Consider the following 23,628-nt stretch of genomic DNA (forward strand, 5'->3'; position numbering starts at 1 on the left):
ATTGCTGAATGTCTACGCTGCATTTCCCCCTCATAATTTGATATATTGTGTACTCCCTCAGTTTCATTCACTGCAAGGAAAGCAGCCACAATCTATCTCGTCTCTTTTCACGTTTGGAACTCTCCAGTTCTGGCAGTACCGTGTTAAATCTCGTCTGCGTCCTGCTCCAGGGGATCCACGTCCTCCTGTAATGTATATTTTAGGACTGCACGAAATACCCCAGCTGTGGCTCAATAAACATGCCCCGAAAATCAATATCTTGATTATATGCCAAATATCATGCATGTTTTCTTATTCACATATTAGACATACTCTGCAATGTTGAGGGATCGGCGGAGAAGCCCAACCAATAATCCTCATGACCCTTAGCATTTCCCACTGTCCAAGCATTCATCATGTACTCCCTTTCCTTTCCTCTCCAACTGCATCACCTCATAATTATCCAGGTTGCATTTTATTAACCACTCACAAGGTCAACTGACCGCCCACTCTATATACTTCAATAACCTACAGAAATCCTTCTCACTTCTTGACATCCCACTAATTTTCATATAATCTACTAACTTACTGATCAACCTTCCTACAATAAACATTAGGTCATTTACATATACAAACACCTTTCGACAATCACTCTCTGCTATATTTTTTAGTGCTAATTTTCAAAATTTCCGTGGGTTCAATCAGGTCCTAACAATTCTATCAGTATCCCAAGCGGGACGTTATCAAAGAACTTGCTGAAGTCCAAATCGACGACTTTGACCGCATTTCCTTTGCCTGCACAACTGCTTACCTCTTTGAAAATAAATCAATCAAGTTGATCAGGATTCAATTCCCCTCAACAAAACCCTGCTGGCTGTTCATGATTAATTCCTCCCTCTCCATGGGCAGATATATTGTAACCCTCAGAAATGTTTTAATCACTTACCACATCACTGAGGTTAAACCGTCAAATTTTCAATTTCCTGGTTTATCCCTTGAGCATTTCTGGACTAACAGTACTATATTGGCTGTATTTAATCCTTTGGCACTTATCCTGCAGCGATATAATATGTTCCTCCGAACTTAGAATTCAATTTAATGCAATCCCATTGAATTCAAAACTTTGAAGACTAGTTTACTCTCGCAAAATCCTTCTCCTCTGATAGTTACTCCAGTTAATGAAATAACAACAGACACATAATTTAATTGAACTGCATAATTTCCCAGTCAGTATAGGCTTGCCTTACGAGAAAAGATTTCTATCTCTTGAAAAATCACTAATTCCTGTACATTATTTGGAAGCAAGAGCAAACAAAATGCATTGATTACCTTGCAAATTCGAACCGTCATTTCTTATAGATTCATAACCAATAGAGTTGACTTCGTCAAAAGTCAACGTATGAACGGACCATGCAGGCAAGATAATTGTTTCTTTGAGAAATAATTGAGCTGGTAAAATCTCATGCATGTTCATGTCGATATTAGTCAAATGATCCAGCTTGTTGAACAACATTGGTGCATCATGTGCATACTTCGGTCTAATCCTGTTGTTCAACGGTCAGAAAGTAATACTATTTATTGTATAATACTCCTGTCACCATTTCAGGTTTCTCTCGTCCAAGAAAGTGACATCAGTTGGCAAGATGATCAACTGCCTATGGAGAAGCTAAGCAGAAATTCCCACTATTGAATGGAAATAGGACAACGTATAATCAGGTCAGTAGAAAATATTTACTTCTCTATTGTTTTAATTTTTGGTGTTCCAGGTAAGTTTCTGTAAATTATTGTGTACCCAAAGTTTTCTGTGTTTATTTGAATTACTCGGCTCATTTGGAGAACGAAACCAGCGCAGGTGTCGTTTTACAATAAATAATTGGTTTGATTCAGTCACCATAGCACATTCCATGTATAATAAAACTGCTGACAAATTCGACATGGTTTTTCTAAATTTTACTAGTAATATAGTTTATTTTCAACCATTAAAGAATTTATTGATCGTGGATGATCAATGAATATCTCAAGTCACAATTGTAAAACAGTCGAACAAAAGACAGTTAAGGAAATTGTAAGCATCTTCTTCCTGAAATGTCAAGTAGAAAATTTATAAGTTTGCTCTGGATTTCACCAGCCTCACAGATGACAACATGCAATAAATTTAAATTCTGCCACAACACATCGAGAAACCCCTGAGTACACTGGAGTTTGCAAAGTCTATGCTATCTCCTGACATTACGATAGTAGTACTGATAAAGGCTGGACCAGAGTTAACAGCACCACTAGGTAATGCAGCTACTACACTGGCATGAATCCGGTGATCTACACGTCATTGCAGGTATATCCAGTTTACAATAAGCTGTACACATCAAATGATCCTAATCATTCTAATCTCTAACCTGAACAAACTAGTGAATAAGGTCATTGTTTAAGGTTTGAAGCATTAGCCCGCTTTGGCATAGTCTTAAAAGATCGGATGGAGAGGAACTTTTTAAGTGTGTACAGCAAAGTTTCTCATTCAGTCTGAGGATGTATCAATTAGAAAAGCATCAAAAAGTGACCTACTCATGGGAAATAGGACAGGGCAAGTGACTGCCGTATCAGTGAAGGATAATAATGCAGCAAATGGTCACAATTCTCAGTTTTCAATAAGTTATGCAAAGGATAGGACTTGTTCCACAAGTCAGAGTTCTAAATTAGAGGAAGGACAGTGTTGGTGGTATTCAGTAAGTGCGTTCAAAAGTTAATTGGAAGTTTATATTCGCAGGTAAAGTAACGGCTGTAAAGCGGAAGCCTTCAAAGATGGGATAATCAGAGCCCAGGAACAGTATGTTCCTATCAGGGTGAAAGGCAAGTCGGGCAAATATGGGGAACGCGGGATGACTAGAGAAATTGAGATTCTGTTAATGAAAAAGAAGCGAGTATATATAAGGTATAGGCAGAAGGGATAGAGTGAATCGCTGGTGGAGTATGAGAGTAGTCAGAGAACACTTGCGAGATGCATCATGGGACAAAAAGGAGATGTGAGATTGCTCTGATAAATGAGCTCAGACGAATTCACAGGTTTTCTACAGATGCAACAATGACAAAAGAGCAGAAAGGAGTCAGTAAGGCACCCTAAATATCAGAAAGGCAACCAAAGTGTGGAACGATGTGAGATGGGTGAGATACTAAAGGAGTTTTTTGCAACTTAGCGTTGGACTTTGGTATATCATTAGGTGAGCTTCTGCATGGTAGACTGGTTAACAAATTTCGATTACATGGAATACAAAGAGAACTAGTAGTGGGTAGTTGCACACTTGTAGTGTGCCAAAGGGGTCGGCGCTGGGTTCATATGAGGTGTGGTTAATAAATTTGCAGATGACACCAGAATTGGCAGTGAAGTGTGCATGAAGAAGGCTACCTCAGAGTACAATTGGACATATATCACATTGACTGCGAGGAGGAGGTTTGACAGATGGCGTTTAATATAGATAAATATGAGCTGCCTCATTTTGTTTCGGCAAATCAGAGCAGGACCTGTACATCTGACGTTAAATGCCTGGGGCATGTTGTCAAGCAAAGGGATGTGGGAATGCAGGTTCATAGCTTCTTGAAAGTAGAGTTCCAGGTTCTTGAAAATATGTGTTAGACGTGCTTAACTTTATTGTTCAGTACATTGAGTATAGCATTTGGGACATCATTTTGTGCATGTACAGGGCATTGGGTAGGCCACCTTAGGGATTATGCTCAAAATTCTGCTCTCCTTGCAATAGGAAGGATGTTAATCTTGAAAACAATTCAGAAAAGATTTACAAGGCTGTAGCCTGAGTTGGAGAGTTTGAGCTACATGGAGAAATTGGATAGTTGTCGACTATTTTCTGTGGAGATTCGGAGGCTGAGAAGTGACCTTATAGTGAATTACAAAATCATGTGTAGCGTGGATAGGGTGATTAGATTTTTCCCCCTTGGTTAGGGAGTGTAAACTAGATGGCATAGTTAAAGTAAGAGAGGAAACATGAGAAATGGACAAAAACATCAACTTTTTAAGTCGAGAGTGTTGAATGCATGGAATGAACTGCCAGGGGAAGTGGTGGAGGCTGGTTGAATAATAACTTCTGAAATACATCTGAGTGACTATATGATTAAGATGGACTGAGGAGATGTAGGTCAAATACTGGCAAATTTGATATAGATATTTGATTTTTCCATGCTATACATGTCTATTAATCCGTAACAGTTCTTTCATGTAGCTATTGCTCAGTGGTTAGGAATTCTAAACTGAGGACAACACCTCTTTTCTACTCAATGATGAAAAAACGGAGGGTAGCAGTGCAATACAATGCTTGCAAATCGCATGGATGTGTGCAATCGAGTGCAAAGCGCGATTGCATCCAATCAATCTCCAGAAATTTTCAACAGCCTCCACCATCAAAAATTCTGCAGCACTTGGTTCCAACTCACCATGCACTGTAGGAACACGCCACATCGCTCAAAGCAGCCTCCTGAAAGTAACTTCCAAATCCACCACCTCTCTCACTTACAGTGAAATGATACCAAACCGTAACAGTTTCTCCTGCAAGCCACATGCAATCCTAATTTGGAGACATCCTGATGTTTCTTAATCCCGAATCGGTTATGCTCCTGAATTTCCCTCTTAACCGAACTGTTTGCTCATATATATCAGAATATCTACAGACTTAAAGGAGACAGCTTATCATCATGTTATAAAGCAAATATGTAATTGGCAGCAGGTGCTGAAATAACAAGCAACAACCATAGTATAAGAGTAAATAAACTTCACAACAATGATGATTCTATGATCAGTTGAATTCTATGGAGTGGTTATGCAGTCTGTTGTTTGCAACCACAGAAATATGAGAATATATGCCATGCACCCTTTCAATTCAGCTGTTATAATCAGTTATAAATCTGTTATATATGCCTAGTGCCATCGAATTGTGGACACACTTAATCGAATCAGATTATTAACTTATTGTTATGATCAAAACATATCGAGCATAAGCAATATATTTGTTTTTATTTTGGCTGCTCATCCGGCGACAAATATGATTCAATCCAGTGGACGTTGTTACTTGCCCAAATTCATCCCTTGATACCTCATGAGAATGTTAGGAACAAGTTGATCAGTTCTGACAGTGGATGGTATTATCTATGACGCCAGAGACTTTTATTACCAAAACCTATCATTCAACAACAACACATTTTCATTCTGAACATCGCCCTGGTGAGATTGGCTTATCTGTCTGGTTAATTGTTGCATCCATCTTTGATGGAATTGTGGCTGTTCCATACCAAAAGCTGCAAACAAAATATCGTTCCGCGAAAGCAGCCACACTGATTATGGAATCGGCAGTTCTCTGAGCAACTTATGGACACTTTCTATCCATCTTGTATTTGTATCTCATAAGATGATTGCTTTCACAGTGTCGATGGTCTGTTGTCAATTTTCTGCACTTTACCTACATGGAATGCATGTTGGTGGATGGAAATTATTTACACCAATTTGTTCTATTTGCTTGGATATTCCTGCCGAATGTGCTGACGATCAGGAACATTACACAGATCAATAGACATTAAAGATGATTTACGGGAAAAAACAGCTGATCAAAAGACAACGATATGTAAATGGTGATGGGAAGAAGGCCAATAATGATATAAATGCGAAATCTTTCAACTTCTGTTTTATGAGCTGAAAAATAAGCATCATACATAATTGCACATTTTGCAAGGCATCCTTGCAAAAGAAGGGCTTATGCCCGAAACGTCGATTCTCCTGATCCTTGGATGCTGCCTGACCTGCTGCGCTTTTCCAGCAACACATTTTTCTGCTCGTTTTGCAAGGTTACAGTTATTAATAACAAGTTACAATGACCAATTTATTATTCCAGAACAAGGAGTGCTGCATGCTAAGCAAATAAGTGCATTTATTTGTACAGTTTCACAATATTAATCATGGAGTCATAGAGATGTACAGCATGGAAACAAACCCATCAGCCCAATCCATCCATCCCGACCAGATATCCCAACCCAATCTAGTCCCATCTGCCAGCACCCGACCTATATCCTTCCAAATCATTTCGATTCATATACCCATCCAAATATATCTTAAATGTATCAGCCTCCACCACTTTCTCTGGCAGCTCATTCCATATAAGTACCACTATCTGTGTGCAAATGTTGCCCCTTAGGTCTCTTTTATATCTTTTCGCTCTCACCCTAAACCTACGCTCCCGCGGTCTGGACTCCCCGACCCCAGGAAAAAGTCTTTGTTCATTTATCCTATCCATGCCCCACATAATTTTGTAAACTTCTATAAGGTCACACCTCATCCTCCGATGCTCCAGGGAAAACAGCCCCAGGCTGTTTACCCTCTCCCTATCGCTCAAATCCTCCAACGCTGGCAACGTTCTTGTAAATCTTTTCTGAACCCTTTCAAGTTTCACCACATCCTTCCGATAGTAAGAAGATCAGAATTGCACGCAATATTCCAACAGTGGCTTAACCACTGTCCTGTACAGCCCCAACATGACCTCCCAACTCCTGTACTCAAACTCTGACCATTAACATAAAGCACACTAAACGCCTTCTTCACTATCCTATCTACCTTCGACTCCACTTTTAAGGAGTTACGAACCTGCACTCCAGGGCGTCTTTGTTCAGCAGCACTTCCTAGGACTTTACCACAAAGTGTATAAGTCCTGCTGAGATTTGCTTTCCAAAAATGCTGCACCTCGTATTTATCTGAATTAAACTCCATCTGCCACTTCTCAGCCCATTGGCCCATCTGGTCCAGATCCTGTTGTAATCTGAGGTAACCCGCTTCACTGTCCACTACTCCTCCAAATTTGATGGTATCTGCAAAATTTCTAACTGTACCTCTTATGCTCGTATCCAAATCACATATGTAAGTGACAAGAAGAAGAGGACCCAACACCAATCATTGTGGCACTCCACGAGTCACAGGCCTCCAGATTGAAAAGCAACCCTCCACTACCACTACCCTCTGTCTTCTACCTTTGAGACAATTGTGTATCCAAATGGCTAATTCTCCCTGTATTCTGTGAGATCTAGCCTTGCTTACCAGTCTCCCATGGGAATCTTGTCGAACGCCTTACTGAAGTCAATATAGATCACATCTACTGCTCTATCCTTATCAATCCTATTTTCAACTTCTTCAAAAACTCAATCAAGTTTGTGAGACATGATTTCCCACACACAAAGCCATGTTGACTTTCATATTCAGTCCTTGCCTTTCCAAATACATGTACATCCTGTCCCTCAGTATTCCCTCCTACAACTTGCTCACCACTGACGTCAGGCTCACTGGTCTGTAGTTCCCTGGCTTGTCCTTACCATACTTCTTAAACAGTAGCACCACGTTCGTCAACCTCCAGTCTTTTGGCACCTCACCTGTGGCTATCGATGATGCAAATACCGCAGCATAAGCCCAGCAATCACTTCGCTAGCTTCCCACAGCGTTCTAGGGTTCACTTGATCAGGTCCTGGGGTTTTATCCAACTGTATGCGTTTCAAGATATCCAGTACTTCCTCCTCTGTAACATGTACAGTTTGCAAGGTGTCACCATCTATTCCCTACATTCTATATCTTGCATATTCTTTTCCACAGTAAATACTGATGCAAAATATTCGTTTAATATCTCCCCCATTTTCTGTGGCTCCACGCACAGGCCGCCTTGCTGATCTTTGAGGGGCCCTATTCTCTCCCTAGTTACCCTTTTGTCCTTAATATATTTGTAAAAGCCCTTTGGATTCTCCTTAATTCTATTAGTCAAACTATCTCATGTCCCCTTATTGCCCTCCTGGTTTCCCTTTTATGTATACTCATAATGCATTTATAATGTTCTCAGGATTCACTCGATCTATCCTCTCTATACCTTACATATGCTTCCTTCTTTTATTAACCAAACCCTCAATTTCTTGAGTCATCCAGCATTCCCTTTCCCTACCAGCCTTTCCTTTCATCCTAACATGGATATACTTTCGCCGGATTCTCGTATTCTCATTTGTGAACGCTTCCCATTTTCCAGTCGTCCCTTTACCTGTGAACATCTGCCCCAGTCAGCTTTCAAAACTCCTTGCTTAATACCACCGAAATTGTCCTTTCTCCAATTTAGAGCTTCAAATTATTGAACTGGTATATCCTTTTCCATCACTATTTTAAATCTAATAGAATTATGGTCGCTGGGCCCAAAATGCTCCCCCACTGACACCTCAGTCACCTGCCCTGCCTCATTTCCCAAGAGTTGGTCAAGTTTTACACCTTCTCTAGTGGGTACTTCCACATACTGAATCAGAAAATGTTCTTGTACACACTTAACAAATTCTTCTCCATATAAATCTTTTACGCTATGGCAGTCGCAGTCTATGTTTGGAAAGTTAACGTCCCGAGCCATAACCACCCTGCCATTCTTACAGATAGCTGAGATCTCCTTTCAACTCTGGTCCTCAATTTCCCTCTGACTATTAGCAGGTCTATAATACAATCCCAAGAAGGTGATCATCCCTTTCTTATTTCTCAGTTCTATCCATATAACTTTCCTGGATGTATTTGCAGGAATATCCTCTCTCAGGACAGCTGTAAAGCTATCCCTTACCAAAAATGACACTCCCCCTCCTCTCTTGCCTCCCTCTGTATACTTCCTGTAGCATTTCTTTCCTGGAACATTAAGCTGCTAGTCCTGCCCATCCCTGAGCATGTCCCTGTAATTTCTATGATATCCCAGTCCCATGTTCCTAACCATGCCCTGAGTTCATCTGCCTTCCCAGTTAGGCCGCTTGTATTAAAATAAATGCAGTTTAATTTATCAGTCCTACCTTGTCCCTGCCTTCCCTGAATGTTTGACTCTCTTCTGATCTCAACTGCATGAGTCTCAGATTGACATCTTTCCTCACTATCTTCCTCGGTCCCACCCACCCCCCCCCCCCCCGCCCCCGCCTTACTAGTTTAAATCCCCCCGAGCAGCTCGATCAAATTTCCCTGCCAGTATTTTAGTTCTCTTCCAACTTAGCTGCAAAACGTCCTTCTTGTACACTTCTACCCCAAAAGAGATTCTAATCAACCAAAAATGTGAATCCTTCTCCCATACACCAGCTCCTCAGCCGTGCATTCATCTGCTCTATCCTCCTACTCCTGCCCTCACTAGTTCGTAGCACCGGGCGTTATCCAGATATTACTACTTTCGGGGACCTTTAAATCCCTGCCTAACTCTCTGTTCTCTCCTCTCAGAATCGCAACCATTTCCATTCCTATGTCGTTGGTTCCAATGTCGTCGATGACCTCTTGCTGGCCCCTCTCCCTCGTGAGAACATTCTGCAACCTCTCTGAGACATCCTTGATCCTGGCACCAGGGAAGCAACACACAATTCTGATTTTACACTGCTGGCCACAGAAACGTCTGTCCGTACCTCGGACAGAGGATCCCCTTGACACAATTGATCTCTTGGAACCCGGCGTACCCCTCATTGCATTAGAACCATTCTCAATACCAGAAACTTGGCTGTTCGTGCTACGTTCCCCCGAGAATCCATCACTCCCTACTTTTTTCCAAAACAGCTTACCTGTTTGAAATGAGTATACCCACAAAAGACTCCTGAATTACCTGTCTCCCTCTTTTACCTTTCCTGGAGTTAACCCATCTATCTGATTGTATCTGAGACTTTCCGCCCTTCTTGCAACTGCCAGCCATCATGTACTGTTGCTGTTGCAAATTCCTCATTGCTTCTAACTGTGTCTCCAACCGATCCATTCGATCTGATAATATTCGCAACCAACAGCATTTATGGCAGACATAATCCGCAGTAACCCTTAAACTCTCTTTAAACTCCCACATCTGACAAGAAGCATATATCAATCTACGAAAGGTCATTTTCCCTCCTTGACAATCTACAGACCCAGAAAATAACACCGCCTGATTCCTCGACAAACACTGCCCCAGGTTTAAATAATAGTTAAGGCTTATGTTTTAAATTGAAACAAGAGATACATCTCCAAAAGCATATAATCAGGAAATTCAAAGACGGTCTCATAATTTGATTAGACAGTATATCGTGTTGCTTATGCATTTCTTTAAGAAACCTGTCACTTTTCTGAAGTATACAATAATACTGTTTTATTCTTAACAGGTTAAGATTAGACCTTCATGATCTTCGAACACTATTTCTTGACATTGCATTATTGGCAAAATCGGACTTGACATATGCATGCTTCTTATTTTGCTTACTTCTGGAAAAAACTGTTACTTAAAATACAGAAAAATAAAATCCATCATTCCATCCTTCACGTAAAATGGTTTCGAAAGGAAATTATTCTATCCAGTCTATCCTATGTGCTGATTTTAGATGGAGAATTGCAACAGTCCATTTTTCTTTCCAAATGTTGAGTCATCCTATGAAATAAATAGCAAAATTGATCATGATTCTTCGTATTTCCAAAACAGGCCGCCAATTTTGGAGTAAATGATAGAATACTATCAGCAGTATTAATTCGATGTCATTAGAAGTAGCGATCTGGACTAAATTGTTTGATATTTACATTATGTAAAAGGCATCTATTGCTTTTTAAAAATAGATTGTTACTGCGAACTAAACGAAGCATGTCTGCCAGATATTAGGCCCTGGAATCTTCAGCTTATATGATAACAGTATGCTGTTGGTGCTGGAAAAATAGAACAGTAATATAAAATTCCGAAGAACACATCCGGTCAGGAAGCATCTGCATGAAGAGAAACAAAGTTAACATTTCCAATCAGTATGACACTAATGGGACTGTCAATTATGAACTGTTGAGATTCTCCATTACTTTATGCTTATATTATGCATAACTCTGCTAGTCACTGAGATCGTGTGCACGGAACAGACACCTTCAATTATTTTTAAGAAGGTAGCCTAAACGCAAACGTTTACACATTTTAAAAGCAGATGGAAAAGCCTTCCTGCCAGTTGGAATTCGACTAGTCAAACTGTTTGGCGTTTCGCAAAACACATTTCTTTTAATACTCACTTGAAAATGCAACAAACCAAAGAAGAACTAAAAATAATATAACTCTACTGGAAAACTTGCCAGAATAATACAGGCAACAACTATCTACGAAATAACTGTTACAATATAGCAACATGCCATAAACTCACGCCTGAGATCAAAGCCAAAGTCAGAAACAGATTGTCTCGTATGCAAGCCAGCAGCACTTAGAGAGCAGGAGAGAGAGAGATGGATAGATAGAGATTGAGAGAAAACTGTAGCTGGCCAACGCTGTTCAGACAACAACTGCGTAAATCAAATGTTAAAAATAAGTTAAACAAGTCCAAATTGTTAACAGATGGACACACATACCTAGGGTGCTTCTATTGTTCTAAATTCCAAAATAAAAGTTCTCACTGACAAGTATATACTACCACAAACATGTGTACACATTTCAAGCAATCTCTCTCCTAAAAGAAACTTGTAGTAAAAATGCACCACTTAAAGAAGCAACATTGTCACACGTGGCAGATCCACGATGCCTCCATAAGCACCAGTAAAATCATATAATCAAACATCGAACATTGGTTTTCACCTGTTTCTTCTTGTTGACCAGTTTCGAAGATTTCTGCTTTTACAAAACAAAAATTGATACAGAAAGCGAAGTCAATGAAATATCTGAAGAACGACCCTGTTAACGTCCATTCATAAAATGAAAAAAGGCAAGTGGGGATGATGCGATGTCGACACAATTTCTGGGGATGATACCATTTGCAATAATTGAATGAAACACCCAATTTCTACGCTCGATGTAATTTTGACGTCAGTCACGTTTGAAAAAATTTAAAGTAACATTTTCAACCATGTAAGCAAAGAGTTCATTTCAATAATCCCTATCTGAAAGCATTTTTCTTAAATAGTATCAGTCACGTAAAATCATCATCCATCTCCAACATGGGAGTTAACCGCTGAATGCTGAAATTGAACATGTGAAATTGTTCTTGCAGAGATCTGTAACTGACATCACTCGGTTTCTCCCTGTAGTTCTCGGTGTGAAGCTACTTGGAATTCCGATACAACTGTATTTCTCAAATAAATCTATTTAATACTGCGTATAAGTTAAATAAATAAGAATGTTTTGGACCAATTGTCACCATTACAAAGCAAAGGTCCTCAGTTATTTTACTAATTGCACACCAGCTACATATGCTCTAAACTTTTCAATTGAAAAATCAACAGTATGATTTTGGAATATAAACAGTAAATTGTTTGAAAAGAAAATAGAGTAATATTCCTGATGTCTTTTGTATCACGATAAAATACCGTTTGAATTGAACATCCTTTTTGATCAATAAGCATGCATATCGCTTGGGCTTAATCTTGTTGACTGGATGGAAACAAAAGCTATTCATTGTGTAATACTGGCACAACCACTTGAGGATTCTCTCTCGTATTAAAGAGACACGAATTCGAATGCAGAACATCCGTGTGTACGGAAGCCAAGAGAAAATTTCATTACTGGCACACATGGGGCAGCCGGTAATCATACAGGTTGAAAATATTTGCTATCCTATTCTTGCAATTGTTGGTGTGCCGGGTGAGTATCTGAAAATCACTGAACTGTTTCAATTTATTCTGTTTAACTGATTCATGGATATTTCTGTTATTGACATATACTGCTACTTTTGACGTGTTTAATACTGGAAAAAGAAAATTCCCAACACCACTGAAATAGTGACAATTCTTTTATGAATGCTGTACAGCCAATGGAATAATTTGACAGATTAGAATAACTTTATACATATTTATCCATAAGATGTGAGAATCCCTAGCTTAGCCATCATTCATGGTTCATCCCTAATAACTCAGAGGGCAGCTCCGAGTCAATCGCATTGTTGTGTGTCAAGAGTCATAGCTGGTTAGTCTGGACAAAGATAGACAATGTCTTATGCTAATCGTCATTTGCCAAGCAAATTGACATTTAATGGAACGTTATATCTCCTTTAAGTTCGTCCTTCTTTCATTTTAAGTTCAAGTTTTAACCTTTAACCATACCACCAGAACATTAGCCAAGCGCTTGGATTCTTAGAACACTCACATTGACACTGTTTCACGACCGTTCCAATGCAATGGGAAAGTTGAAGGTCATTCACTTTTTTTTAAGAACTGAGAGAACGGCATTCTAATTTTCAGAAACGACATCGTGTACCAATGCTTTTTAACATGGAAAACTAAAATGTTTGAATTCCTCAAAGAGTGCTTAGAGAGAGAGAGTGCAAAAGGAAGAGACAGAGACACAGACAATGACAGAGATAGAGGGCGCGAAAACAATACGCATAAGCATATTCCTGATGATACTGCTCCTTTAACAAGGTTAGGTTTTTCCTGTTTTTTTCCCCAAAAATGTTGCAAAAGGAAGAGGTTCCGAATTGTCTGAGCTAACATGACTTTAAATATGGATAACAGATGCTACATAAGGCAAAAATCAGGAAAAGTGTTTTTATTTTGCCAGAAAATAATTTTAAAAAGTTTTAAAATGAAAGGGGAGAGGTCTGTTCTCCCAGTTCAGGGTTATTCTAGTTTGGTTTAGTTTTAGTTGGGGACCCCACAAAGCTGCTCCTAAAGAAAATAGTTCCGTGTTTCTTGCAATGATCCCTGGCAGATCCTTTGTGCAATCTCTATCTCCTATCAGCATATTCCTGATGATACTGCTCCTTTAACAAGGTGAGGTTTTTCCTGTTTTTTTCCCCAAAAATGTTGCAAAAGGAAGAGGTTCCGAATTGTCTGAGCTAACATGACTTTAAATATGGATAACAGATGCTACATAAGGCAAAATTCAGGAAAAAGTGTTTTTATTTTGCCAGAAAATAATTTTTAAAAGTTTTAAAATGAAAGGGGAGAGGTCTGTTCTCCCAGTCCAGGGTTATTCTAGGACCTCTATAACTGAGGACCTTTGCTTTGTAATGGTGACAATTGGTCCAAAACATTCTTATTTATTTACCTTTTTGCCAAGGTGGGATGGGGTGGGGGGTGGGGGGGGGGGGGGAGTGGTGTGGGCGTGTGTTTATGGAATTTTGCAGGAAACATGAATAGCTCTTTGTTAATTTAGAGTCGTAGAGTCATAGAGATGTAAAACATGGAAACAGACCCTGCAGTTCAACTCGTGCGTGCTGAGTTAAATTAATCTAGATAAAATTAATCTAGTCCCATTTGCCAGCACTTGGCCGACATCTCTTTAAATTCTTCCTATTTATATACCCATCCAGATGCCTTTTATATGTTCTGATTGTACAAGCTTCCACCACTTCCTTGGCAGTTCATTCCATACACGTACCACACTGTGCGTCAAAAACTTGCCCCTTAAGTCTCTTAATTTGTTCCCCACTTATCCTAACTCTATGCATAACCATGCCCCAAATGATTTTACACACCTCTATGCCGCCACTCAACGTGCTCCAGGGAACTCAGCCCCAGCCTATCCACCCTTTAACTGTACGTCATATCTTGCAACCCAAGCGACATCTTTGAAATTCTTTTCTGAACCCTTTCAAGTTTTGCAACATTCTTCCGATAGGAGGGAGAGCAGAATTGCACACAATATTAGAAGAAAAATCTAAACAATGTCCTGTACAACCGCAACATGACCTGCCAAATTCAATACTCAATGCTCTGGATAATAAAAGGAAAGCACATCTAACGCCTTCTTTACTGCCATATCTATTTGCGACTCCACTTTCAAGAAAATGTGAACCTGGACTTCAAGCTCTCTTTGTTGACGAACACTGTTCAGGACCTTGCCATGAAGAGTTTAGGACCTGCTCTCAGTTGCCTCTCCAAAATGCTACCTCTCCCATTTCCCTAAATTAAAGTCCATCTGACACTAACCAGCCCATTAGCACTGCGACTAAATCGTGTCCCCCGTTATTTGCAAATAGTTGTTCTTCTAAATTCTGTTATCATTTGATTGTTTTTCGGTTGGTAGTCTATAAATAAATATTGTTTTGTTAAAGACTGATTGTTTTGACAAGCTGTGTCACTCCTGGAATATCCACTAAACATCTGCTTAAAACAACTAGAAAAGTCACTATCTGTGCTGTATTTATAAAAGTTTTGAAAGTCTCTGGCCTGGTCCATAATGGATTGGAACTCGCGGGCTTAATTCTGTTGTTCCAATTTTGGATTCGAACTGTTGTACTCAAGGAAAGCGAGTGATCGGTGCTAATATTTGTTTTTTTGAGTGTTGAATTTGGTTTGTTTAAACAATGTTTGTTGTAGTAATGGTTCTTTCAGTCACCAAGACTTTTCTGGGGGTGAAAGAAGTGACCTTGGCGGTGTTACAAAATGTGAACAATGAAACACTACTGGAATTGGCGGTCAAGCTAGAGTCGGATTTAACATCGTCTGAAAGAAAAGGAGAGATAAAAGCAGAAATAGACCAGCATATATATTTGCTGCATACGCCATCAGAAACTATGGAAATGTTCAAAACTCAATTTAAAGTGTAGCAGCGTAAAGTAGAGGCAAAAGAAAAAGAAAGCAGAAAAAAGCGAAAGGAAAATGTGTCAGCAGAGGAAATTCAAAGAAGAATAGAGAGAAAGAAGAAAGGGAAAAATAAAGCGAAAGACAGAGAAGAAAGAGAGAGATATAAGAAAGAAATAGGAAGTTGAACGTTAAAAGAAAACTGGGACTTGTAGAGGAAAGTCGGCTTAAAAGTATGGAAATGCAAATAAAAAGGTAAGCTTACTGAGCAAGAGAGTGCTGATGAATATCTGAGTGTAACAAAAGGCCTAGTAGGGGTTTGTTCGATGTATCCGAATATTGTCTGTATATATTGAGAAAGATGTAAAAGTCTTTTTCAGCTTACTTGAGACAGTGGCTAAATAAAGTAAGTGGCTAGTGACCATATGGTTTTGTTGATCCAAACAAAACTTCCAGGTAGAGTTACTGAGGTACTTACATGACTATCAAAGGAGGCATCTGCAGAATACAAGGAGGTGAAGAAAGCCATTTAAAGTTTGGATTATCTTGTGTCAGAAGCCTGCAGTCAGCATTTCAGGAATTTAAGCAGGGAGTCTGCTCCAACAGACATTGACGTTGAAAGGATCAAAACAATGCAATTTTGACAGGTTGAAAAGGGTATTAAGAATACAGCAAACATATGACGCGCAAGGAGATACGATTATTATGGAGGAGTTCAAAAGTTCTCTTCCTAAAGTCGTGAGAATCCAAGCAGAAGAGCAGACAGTTAAAATGGCAGCTGAAATGGCTGCTGGTTATGTGTTAGTCCATAAATCAAACTTTGCTTCCCAGCATCAATTTTCATCCATGAGGTTTAGACATTGGAGAAAAGAGAAATCCTTACGTGGTAAAGGAAAAATAGATCTCGGTGAACATCATATGGTTAACTTACCATCGGTTTAAACTGAAAACCATGAAGGGAAAACAGAGGCTCAAAGGCAACAGTGTTGTCACTGCAACAAAGTAGATCACATGAATCAAAGTGTTGGTGGGATAGGAAAAGCACTGGGAAGCCAGATGTTGGAAAACAAGAAAAGCCATTGAATTTTGTTGGAGTGGTAGTGGAAGGCACAGTGGGTGTGGAAAAAAGTTGCCCCAGAGTATACAACCTGGTGGCCAGTTGATTAATAGAGAAGTGCCAGATCTGCTGAAACCATATGCTTCTGAACTTAAACTTTACGTGCATAGGCCACCGTCAGGACGTAAAGAGGTTGCAAAATGAAGAGATAAACGATACTAAAACATTGATACTAAAAGATGAGGAGATATGTATCTCTAAAGGACCATTGCATGAAAACGTGCTCGAAAGTGTCATTTATGGTGCGAAAAGACATCCTCAGTTATGAGGTTGGAATGAGGTCAGAGTGTCTACTGAAGAATGGAGAATTCGTGGGACGAATACTGGCAAAACTCTCAGTACGTGGAGCACAATTTTGTCTCTGCTAACGATATATTTGACTCACGAGTCGGAAAACGGCCTACTGTGGTTGGAAATCCATGAGAAAATAAACCAACTGAGCTATTACAGCAAACATATGGATTTCGCTTTTCTGACGGTGTGGTAACGAGCTCACAGTTCAGCAGATTGAACAGGAAAGTACAGATAAGAAAGTTGCATTGGAATTATCAGAGACAGTGTTTGAACAAGTAGTTGATACAAAACAGGAGCAAATGGACGGCGAAGTAAACAGTTCTATCTCAGAGATTTTATCTGAACTACTGCAGACGAGGAAATGCAGACCATGACATATCCAGACTGATGAGTAAAGGGTAAAGTTCATCACGTCGTATTCCCAGTGATTTATAGAAATGAGGTATTCTGGCTAGCACATGAACTACCAGTAGAGATCATTTAAAACATAGACAATGAACCTTTGCCCGACAATTTTGCGCTGACCTGTGAACTAATCTAAACCCACCGCACTACACTAACCCATAATCATCCATATGCTTATGCAAGAGCTGTTTAAATTCCCCTAAAGTGGCTGAGTTAACTACTTTGGCAGGCAGGGCATTCCACGCCCTTACCACTCTCTGAGTAAATAACTTGGTTCTAACATCTGTCTTAACTCTATCACGCCCCAATTTGCAGCTATAACCACACGTACAAGATGACAGCATCATCTGAGGAAAAAGACACTCACTGTCCACCCGATCTGAACGTCTGATCATCTTGTATGAATCTATTAAATCCCCTCTTAGCTTTCCTCTCTCCAATGAGAACAAACCCAACCTCGCAGCTTTTTCTCATAAGACCTTCCCTTCAGACTAGGCAACATCCTAGTAATTTTTTTCTGCACCTTTTCCAATGCCTCCAAATACTTCCTGTATTGGGGCGACCAGAACTGCACACAATACTCCATGTGAGTTCGCACTAGCATTTTGTACAGTTGCAGCATGTCATCACTGCTCTGGAACTCAATTCCTCTACAAATAAAACCTAACACACCGTTTGCTTTCTTAACAGCACTACCAGTCGGAGTCGCAACTCTCGGGGATCTATGTACATGGACGCCAAAATCCCTCTGCACATCCACACCACCAAGGATCTTTCCATTGACCCAGTATTCTGCCTTCCTGTTATTCTTTCCAAAATCAATCACCTCACATTTATTTGCATTGAACTCCGTTTGCCACTTATCAGCCTAATTCTGCAGTTTATCCAAACCTCCTCGCAATCTGCAACATTCTTCCACAATATCCAACACTCCATCGACTTTAGTGTCATCGGCAAACTTACTAAGCCATCACCTAAGCCTGCATCCAAGTCCATATCTGCACAAGAAAAAAACAAACTAAAATAGGAAAAACCTTTTGACTGTCCTGGACTGCACAAGAATGTCTTTGAATTTTGACAGACATGTCATGTTTCCTTGCTATTTGGAAAACTACAAGTAGTAAGTAAACCAGCACCTTGGATGCCCATTCTTGCTTTTGAGGAATCTTTCACAAAAGACAAATTTGATTGTGCAGGAATCCTACCTAAAAGAAAAAAAAAAGGATTCATTGTTTGCTGACATTAACCGATGTGTCCACTGTATTTCCAGAGAATACTTAATTCTGCAATATAATTGCTAAAAGAATTGTTGGACTTTTACTCAAAGGTTTTACTCAGCATGGATCATCCACTGAGATGCAGTGAGATCAAAGTCAAATTGTACATCAGAATTACTCAATGAAATTTTGGCAGTTTAGGAATAATTCTGGATTAGTGGTGCTGGAAGAGCACAGCAGTTCAGGCAGCATCCAAGGAGCTTCGAAATCTACGTTTCAGGCAAAAGCCCTTCATCAGGAATACAGGCAGAGAGCCTGAAGCGTGGAGAGATAACTTATCTCTCCACACTTCAGGCTCTCTGCCTGTATTCCTGATGAAGGGCTTTTGCCCGAAACGTCGATTTCGAAACTCCTTGGATGCTGTCTGAACTGCTGTTCTCTTCCAGCACCACTAATCCAGAATCTGATTTCCAGCATCTGGTTTCCAGCATTGTTTTTACCAAGTTTAGGAATAAAACAATTCAAATCTACTGCCTACCATTTAGAATAGCAGGGATTGGTAGAAATATGGCATCAGACATTAAAGTCTATATTAAGGTTTCATGGTCACGGCTATCCAGCTGATTGGTATAACGCAATCCTGTTTGTATTTTTTGCCATCAGAGATGTTATAAATGAATCGAACAAATTCAGTCTATGTGAATTAGTTTTTTTGCGAATGAAGTGAGAGAACTGCAAATAAATGATTAAGAAAAAATTGTTAAGTCAGAATTCAGAGAGAACGTACACAAAATATTTGTAAGATTTCAGGGAACAATTAGGGAGTTGGAAAGATATAATTTAAAAAGATCACAGCATACAATGAAACTGGAAACAAAGAAGAAATGAAAGCTCGCAATTTTGCACTCGGAAATAAAATTTTAGTGGTACTTCAAGTGAAAAAAGAACCTTTAAAATCAAAATTTATTGGACTTATCAATTCGAAAGTAGATTGACTGTGGTGAACTATGTGATAAAGACCCTAATCAGAAAGAAATCTCACAAAGCATGTCATTCGAATATACTCAAAAGGTATTTTGACAGGGAAATAAAGTAAAATCAGAATGCGTTGTTGATCACAATACAGAGTGAAGAATCAAGTTCAGAGGTGTTTGAATTGGACATTCTCAAATTAAATTGAACAATGAGGAAGTTGTCAATAATTATTGAATTACCTTCCGGAAGAAAATCAGAATGACAAGAAAGAGTAATTACCACCACGTGTGGAGATATGTGAAAATAAACTCAGAAGTATGAACATAATTTTGCACGATGGAGGTATAGGAATTGCTGGTCCAATAAAGTAACATACTTACAGGGTTAAATCTCTAAAGTTGGCACAGGCTCAAGAGGAGACTGAATACATTGTCCAAGACGTCAAAATTGAAATGAGTTGCAATGACTGCAGCTCACCCGTAGTAATAGCGTCAAAATTCAACCGTGCCCAACGGTGATGTGTGGACTTTCCCAAATGAAATGCAGTGACAAAATCTGATTCGTATCCGATTCCAGGTTTAGAAGACGGTATTGAAAATTTGGGAAGAGCAACTTTTTTTCTAATTTGGACTTGCTCAGACGATTCTGGTATAGGATACTGCCAGAAAGAGTGGAAGCAACTTCAGCTTTCCTAACGTTGAATGAACGTTCAATATCAGTTTCAAATCATACCGTTTGGTACAAAAATGCACCAGTCGCATTTCAATAACTGAACAACAACGTAATTTCTGGATTATGCAGTTGTGTGGTAGTTATTGATGGCCTTGTGATTTTTAGTCCCACATGATAGAAACAATTGCAACAGTTATCTGAATTGTTCCATCCACTTCAGGAGGCAAGCTTGGTGAAAAACCTGGCTAAGACTGAAACTGCCAATGCCCAAGTTACCTTCCTGGTCCTTGTATTTGGCATGGGAAAATGGCCCTATGCAGTGCAAAAACAATGATAATTCGGGCATTTCCTATACCATCGGCAAAAAAGAGCAGTGCTACAATTCCGGGATTGAATATCTTTTATTGAAACTCATAACAAATTTTCGCAGTTTGAATGCTGCCCTCACTGAATTACAAAAGGAAAGTGGAACATTTCAGTGGGTGGAAGACTGTCAAAATGCATTTGACAGCAAAAATCTGTGTTACTTATGGTACCACTATGAAACACTTCTAATTACGTAAAGTAATCAAGGTTGGTATCGATGCCAGTTGTGTGGGTGTCGGTGCTGTGCTCTTACAGTCAGACAACGAGAAGTTAGAAAGACCTATCGGCTATTTCCTCAGCCAATTGACCACTTATTTGCAGATCTAATCGATAGTTGAGAACGAGAGTTTGAGTTTGTCGTTGGCGTTACAACATTTCAACTTTTATATTACCACACATGTATATGAGACAATCATATACATGATGATAACTCATTGAAGATATGAGCAAATCTAAGGGCAAAAAATCCAGACTGTTTAGATGCAGCTAATTATTACACCTGTTCATTTTGAAAACTGTGCATGAGGCAGTAGGAGAAGAAGTTGAATTCCGATGTATTATTGATACTTCAGTAAAGAACGCAAGCATTCGGTGGCTGGGGGAAACAGAGTGAAAAAAATAATGTTGCATGTTCCCCGATTATTTTTAATGTAGTGCATATTTCCTGTTGTGTACTAACAGTGTAAAATTAAGAGGTTTTTGAAATGAAGCCTTCCTGGATCTTGATGATTACTTGTTTCTTCACGTGTCGTTCGAGAAGCTTTCCTTTAACAAGGATATATATTATTGTTGTACATTCTTCTCAAATTGATTTATTAAAAGCAGAGAGTCGAATTTCTGAGTTCAGGCCAATTTGATTCTGGTTAAAAGATACTACCTATTGCACAAATCAGGGAAAAACGGCTTTTATGTTTTTTTTTAAGTAGGACAGCAAAGCTAAGAAGCATCTAGGGAAATGCATGAAGAGGCATGGAATAAAGGGATATGAATCACATACAAGCAGGCAGGATTAATCTAGAATAGAATAATCAATGGCACATGTATGTTCGGCTGACGGGTCTCTTACTGTTCTGTACTCTTCTATGTTTTATTTATAAAGCAATTCAATTATTTCTTTAAGGATAGGAAGTCATACTTCTTAGTATTGAAACCATTTACTTTTTAGAACTCATATGCCAAAATATATTTGCCCCAGGAAAGATGAGTGTTGATTACAATTCATTCCGTTTTTCATCCTAGAAATTGACACAGAAACCAAAGGCGTACCTCTGCATAATTTATGACAATAAATTCACTTTGACAAAAAAGAGAAACGAACTAATAATACGTGGCCTGTTTAAAATTGACTGGCTGCATTACATCGACATCATGTGTGAAGCACATGTTTAAAACGTTGGTGGTTTGAACGTACAGGGTTAATATTTGTGGTAAAATTTGGAGAAAGTAAAAAAAAATTGTAATCAGCTGTCTTATTCTACTGATTGGCAACATATATTGCACGTGCTTATTCGAATAAATTATTTATGATTTCTCATGATTTTAGCAAACGATTATGACTAGTTTATTTCTTTGTTTTTTTTCAGCTAATCTGGTGACAATTGTGATTCTTTCCCGTGAACTGTGCGACCTTTCAAAATGTGTCACCCGATATTTAGTGGCAATGGCCGTGACGGACTTATCTGTTCTGGTATTTGACGTAATATTCTATGAGATCAAAGACTATTATTTCCCAAATTTATTTTTCAACTACACACCAATTTGCACTCTGAGCATTGTCCTAAATATGGTTTCATTTGACTGTTCTGTCTGGTTAACTGTTGCATTCACCTTTGATCGATTTGTGGCTATTTGTTGCCAAAAGTTGCAAGTAGGTTATTGCAACGCTAAAACAGCAGCTATGGTTATAGGAATCGTTTGTTTTATGAGCAGCTTACAGACTGTTCCGACATACTTTGCATTTGAACCTCGAGAAATAATAAACAATCAGCCGTGGTCCTGCTCTGTCAAAGCCAGTTTCTATACGTTACCCATGTGGATTGCGTATTGGTGGATCGAAGTTATTTTAACCCCATTTCTTCCATTTGTTTTGGTCGTAGTTTTCAATGTCCTGACAATTAAGAGCATTGTACAGACAAATAGAGTTCGAAGAAGACTCAAAGGAAACAATAAGGACCTGAAACAAAAGGATCCTGAAACGGAGAATAGGAGAAATTCGATGATTATTTTAATGGCCATATCTGGAAACTTTATAATCTTATGGACTGGAACATTTGTGACATACCTACTTGTACAATTTTCAGAGGTAAAATTATTAACAGCAAGTTACAACGATCCATTCACAATTCTTGAACAAACAGGCTATATGCTTAGGAATTTGAGTTGCTGCACAAACACCTTTATATATGCAGTTTCGCAACGTAAATTCAAAAATGCGCTTAAGAGTTTGCTTATGCATCCCATTTCTATGCTAACCATTTTATATCGTTACTTCTGTACTTCTGCGAATTAATCCTAAGTATAAATTTATTTTCATATTTTATGATGGAGCACAATGTAAAACAATACACCTTTACGAAGTTGAGCCAACATTTCCGTGCATTGTACGAACACCAAGACAATGCTCCTCTCTTTGTTTAATTTGCTTGCTTCTGCGGCTTCACGTTGCTTAAAATAAAAATTTCATTTATCCATCTGTCTATCTAACTTCACAACCAAGTTTCAGTTAAATTGACATAGGTACAGAATTATCTGGCACGAAGTATAGAGGCCTTTACCAAACCATAAAAGGCTTCAGAGATCTGCAGTATGAAGGCACTTGGGAGTTCTTGTTCAGGATACTCTAAAAGTTCTCATGCAGGTGCCGACAGCAGTTGGGAAGACAAATGTAATGTTAACGTTCATTTGAAGAGTGCTAGAATAAAATAGCATAAGTGTACCTCTGAGGCTACATAAGATCTGCTCAGTCACCACGTGGATTAATATAAACAGTTTTGGTCCCCTTATCTCATGAATGGTTTTGTTCTTGGGGAAAACCAGTGGAAGTTTACAAGAATTATCCCGGCGATGAAGGTCTTGTCATAGAATAGTGCAGTTGAGGAGTGTGGTTCTATAATCAATGGACTTTAGAAGCTTGGTGTGTGAGGGTGGGT

General features: G+C 39.1%; 1 protein-coding gene across 1 annotated transcript; it reads left to right on the top strand.

Moving 5' to 3' along the window:
- The first annotated feature begins 12,481 nt into the window (after positions 1–12,481).
- On the top strand, positions 12,482–22,988 carry LOC148140693 (sex peptide receptor-like). Its single transcript, XM_087979004.1, has 2 exons — positions 12,482–12,551; positions 22,063–22,988. The coding sequence occupies exons 1-2, from the start codon at positions 12,482–12,484 to the stop codon at positions 22,986–22,988; spliced, it is 996 nt and encodes a 331-aa protein (XP_087835130.1).
- The last annotated feature ends 640 nt before the right edge of the window (positions 22,989–23,628 follow it).

Source organism: Chiloscyllium plagiosum, unplaced genomic scaffold, assembly GCF_037043375.1.
Source record: "Chiloscyllium plagiosum isolate Xiang-an unplaced genomic scaffold, Cpla_swu_hap1 HiC_scaffold_35, whole genome shotgun sequence".
NCBI classification, from domain to species: Eukaryota; Metazoa; Chordata; class Chondrichthyes; order Orectolobiformes; family Hemiscylliidae; genus Chiloscyllium; species Chiloscyllium plagiosum.

Bases quoted from the DNA above. Each gene is read 5' to 3' on its own strand.
- LOC148140693 (XM_087979004.1), top strand. From the start codon at position 12,482: ATGGGGCAGCCGGTAATCATACAGGTTGAAAATATTTGCTATCCTATT. The intron at 12,552-22,062 runs GTGAGTATCTGA...GTTTTTTTTCAG, and splicing joins TGCAATTGTTGGTGTGCCGG to CTAATCTGGTGACAATTGTG.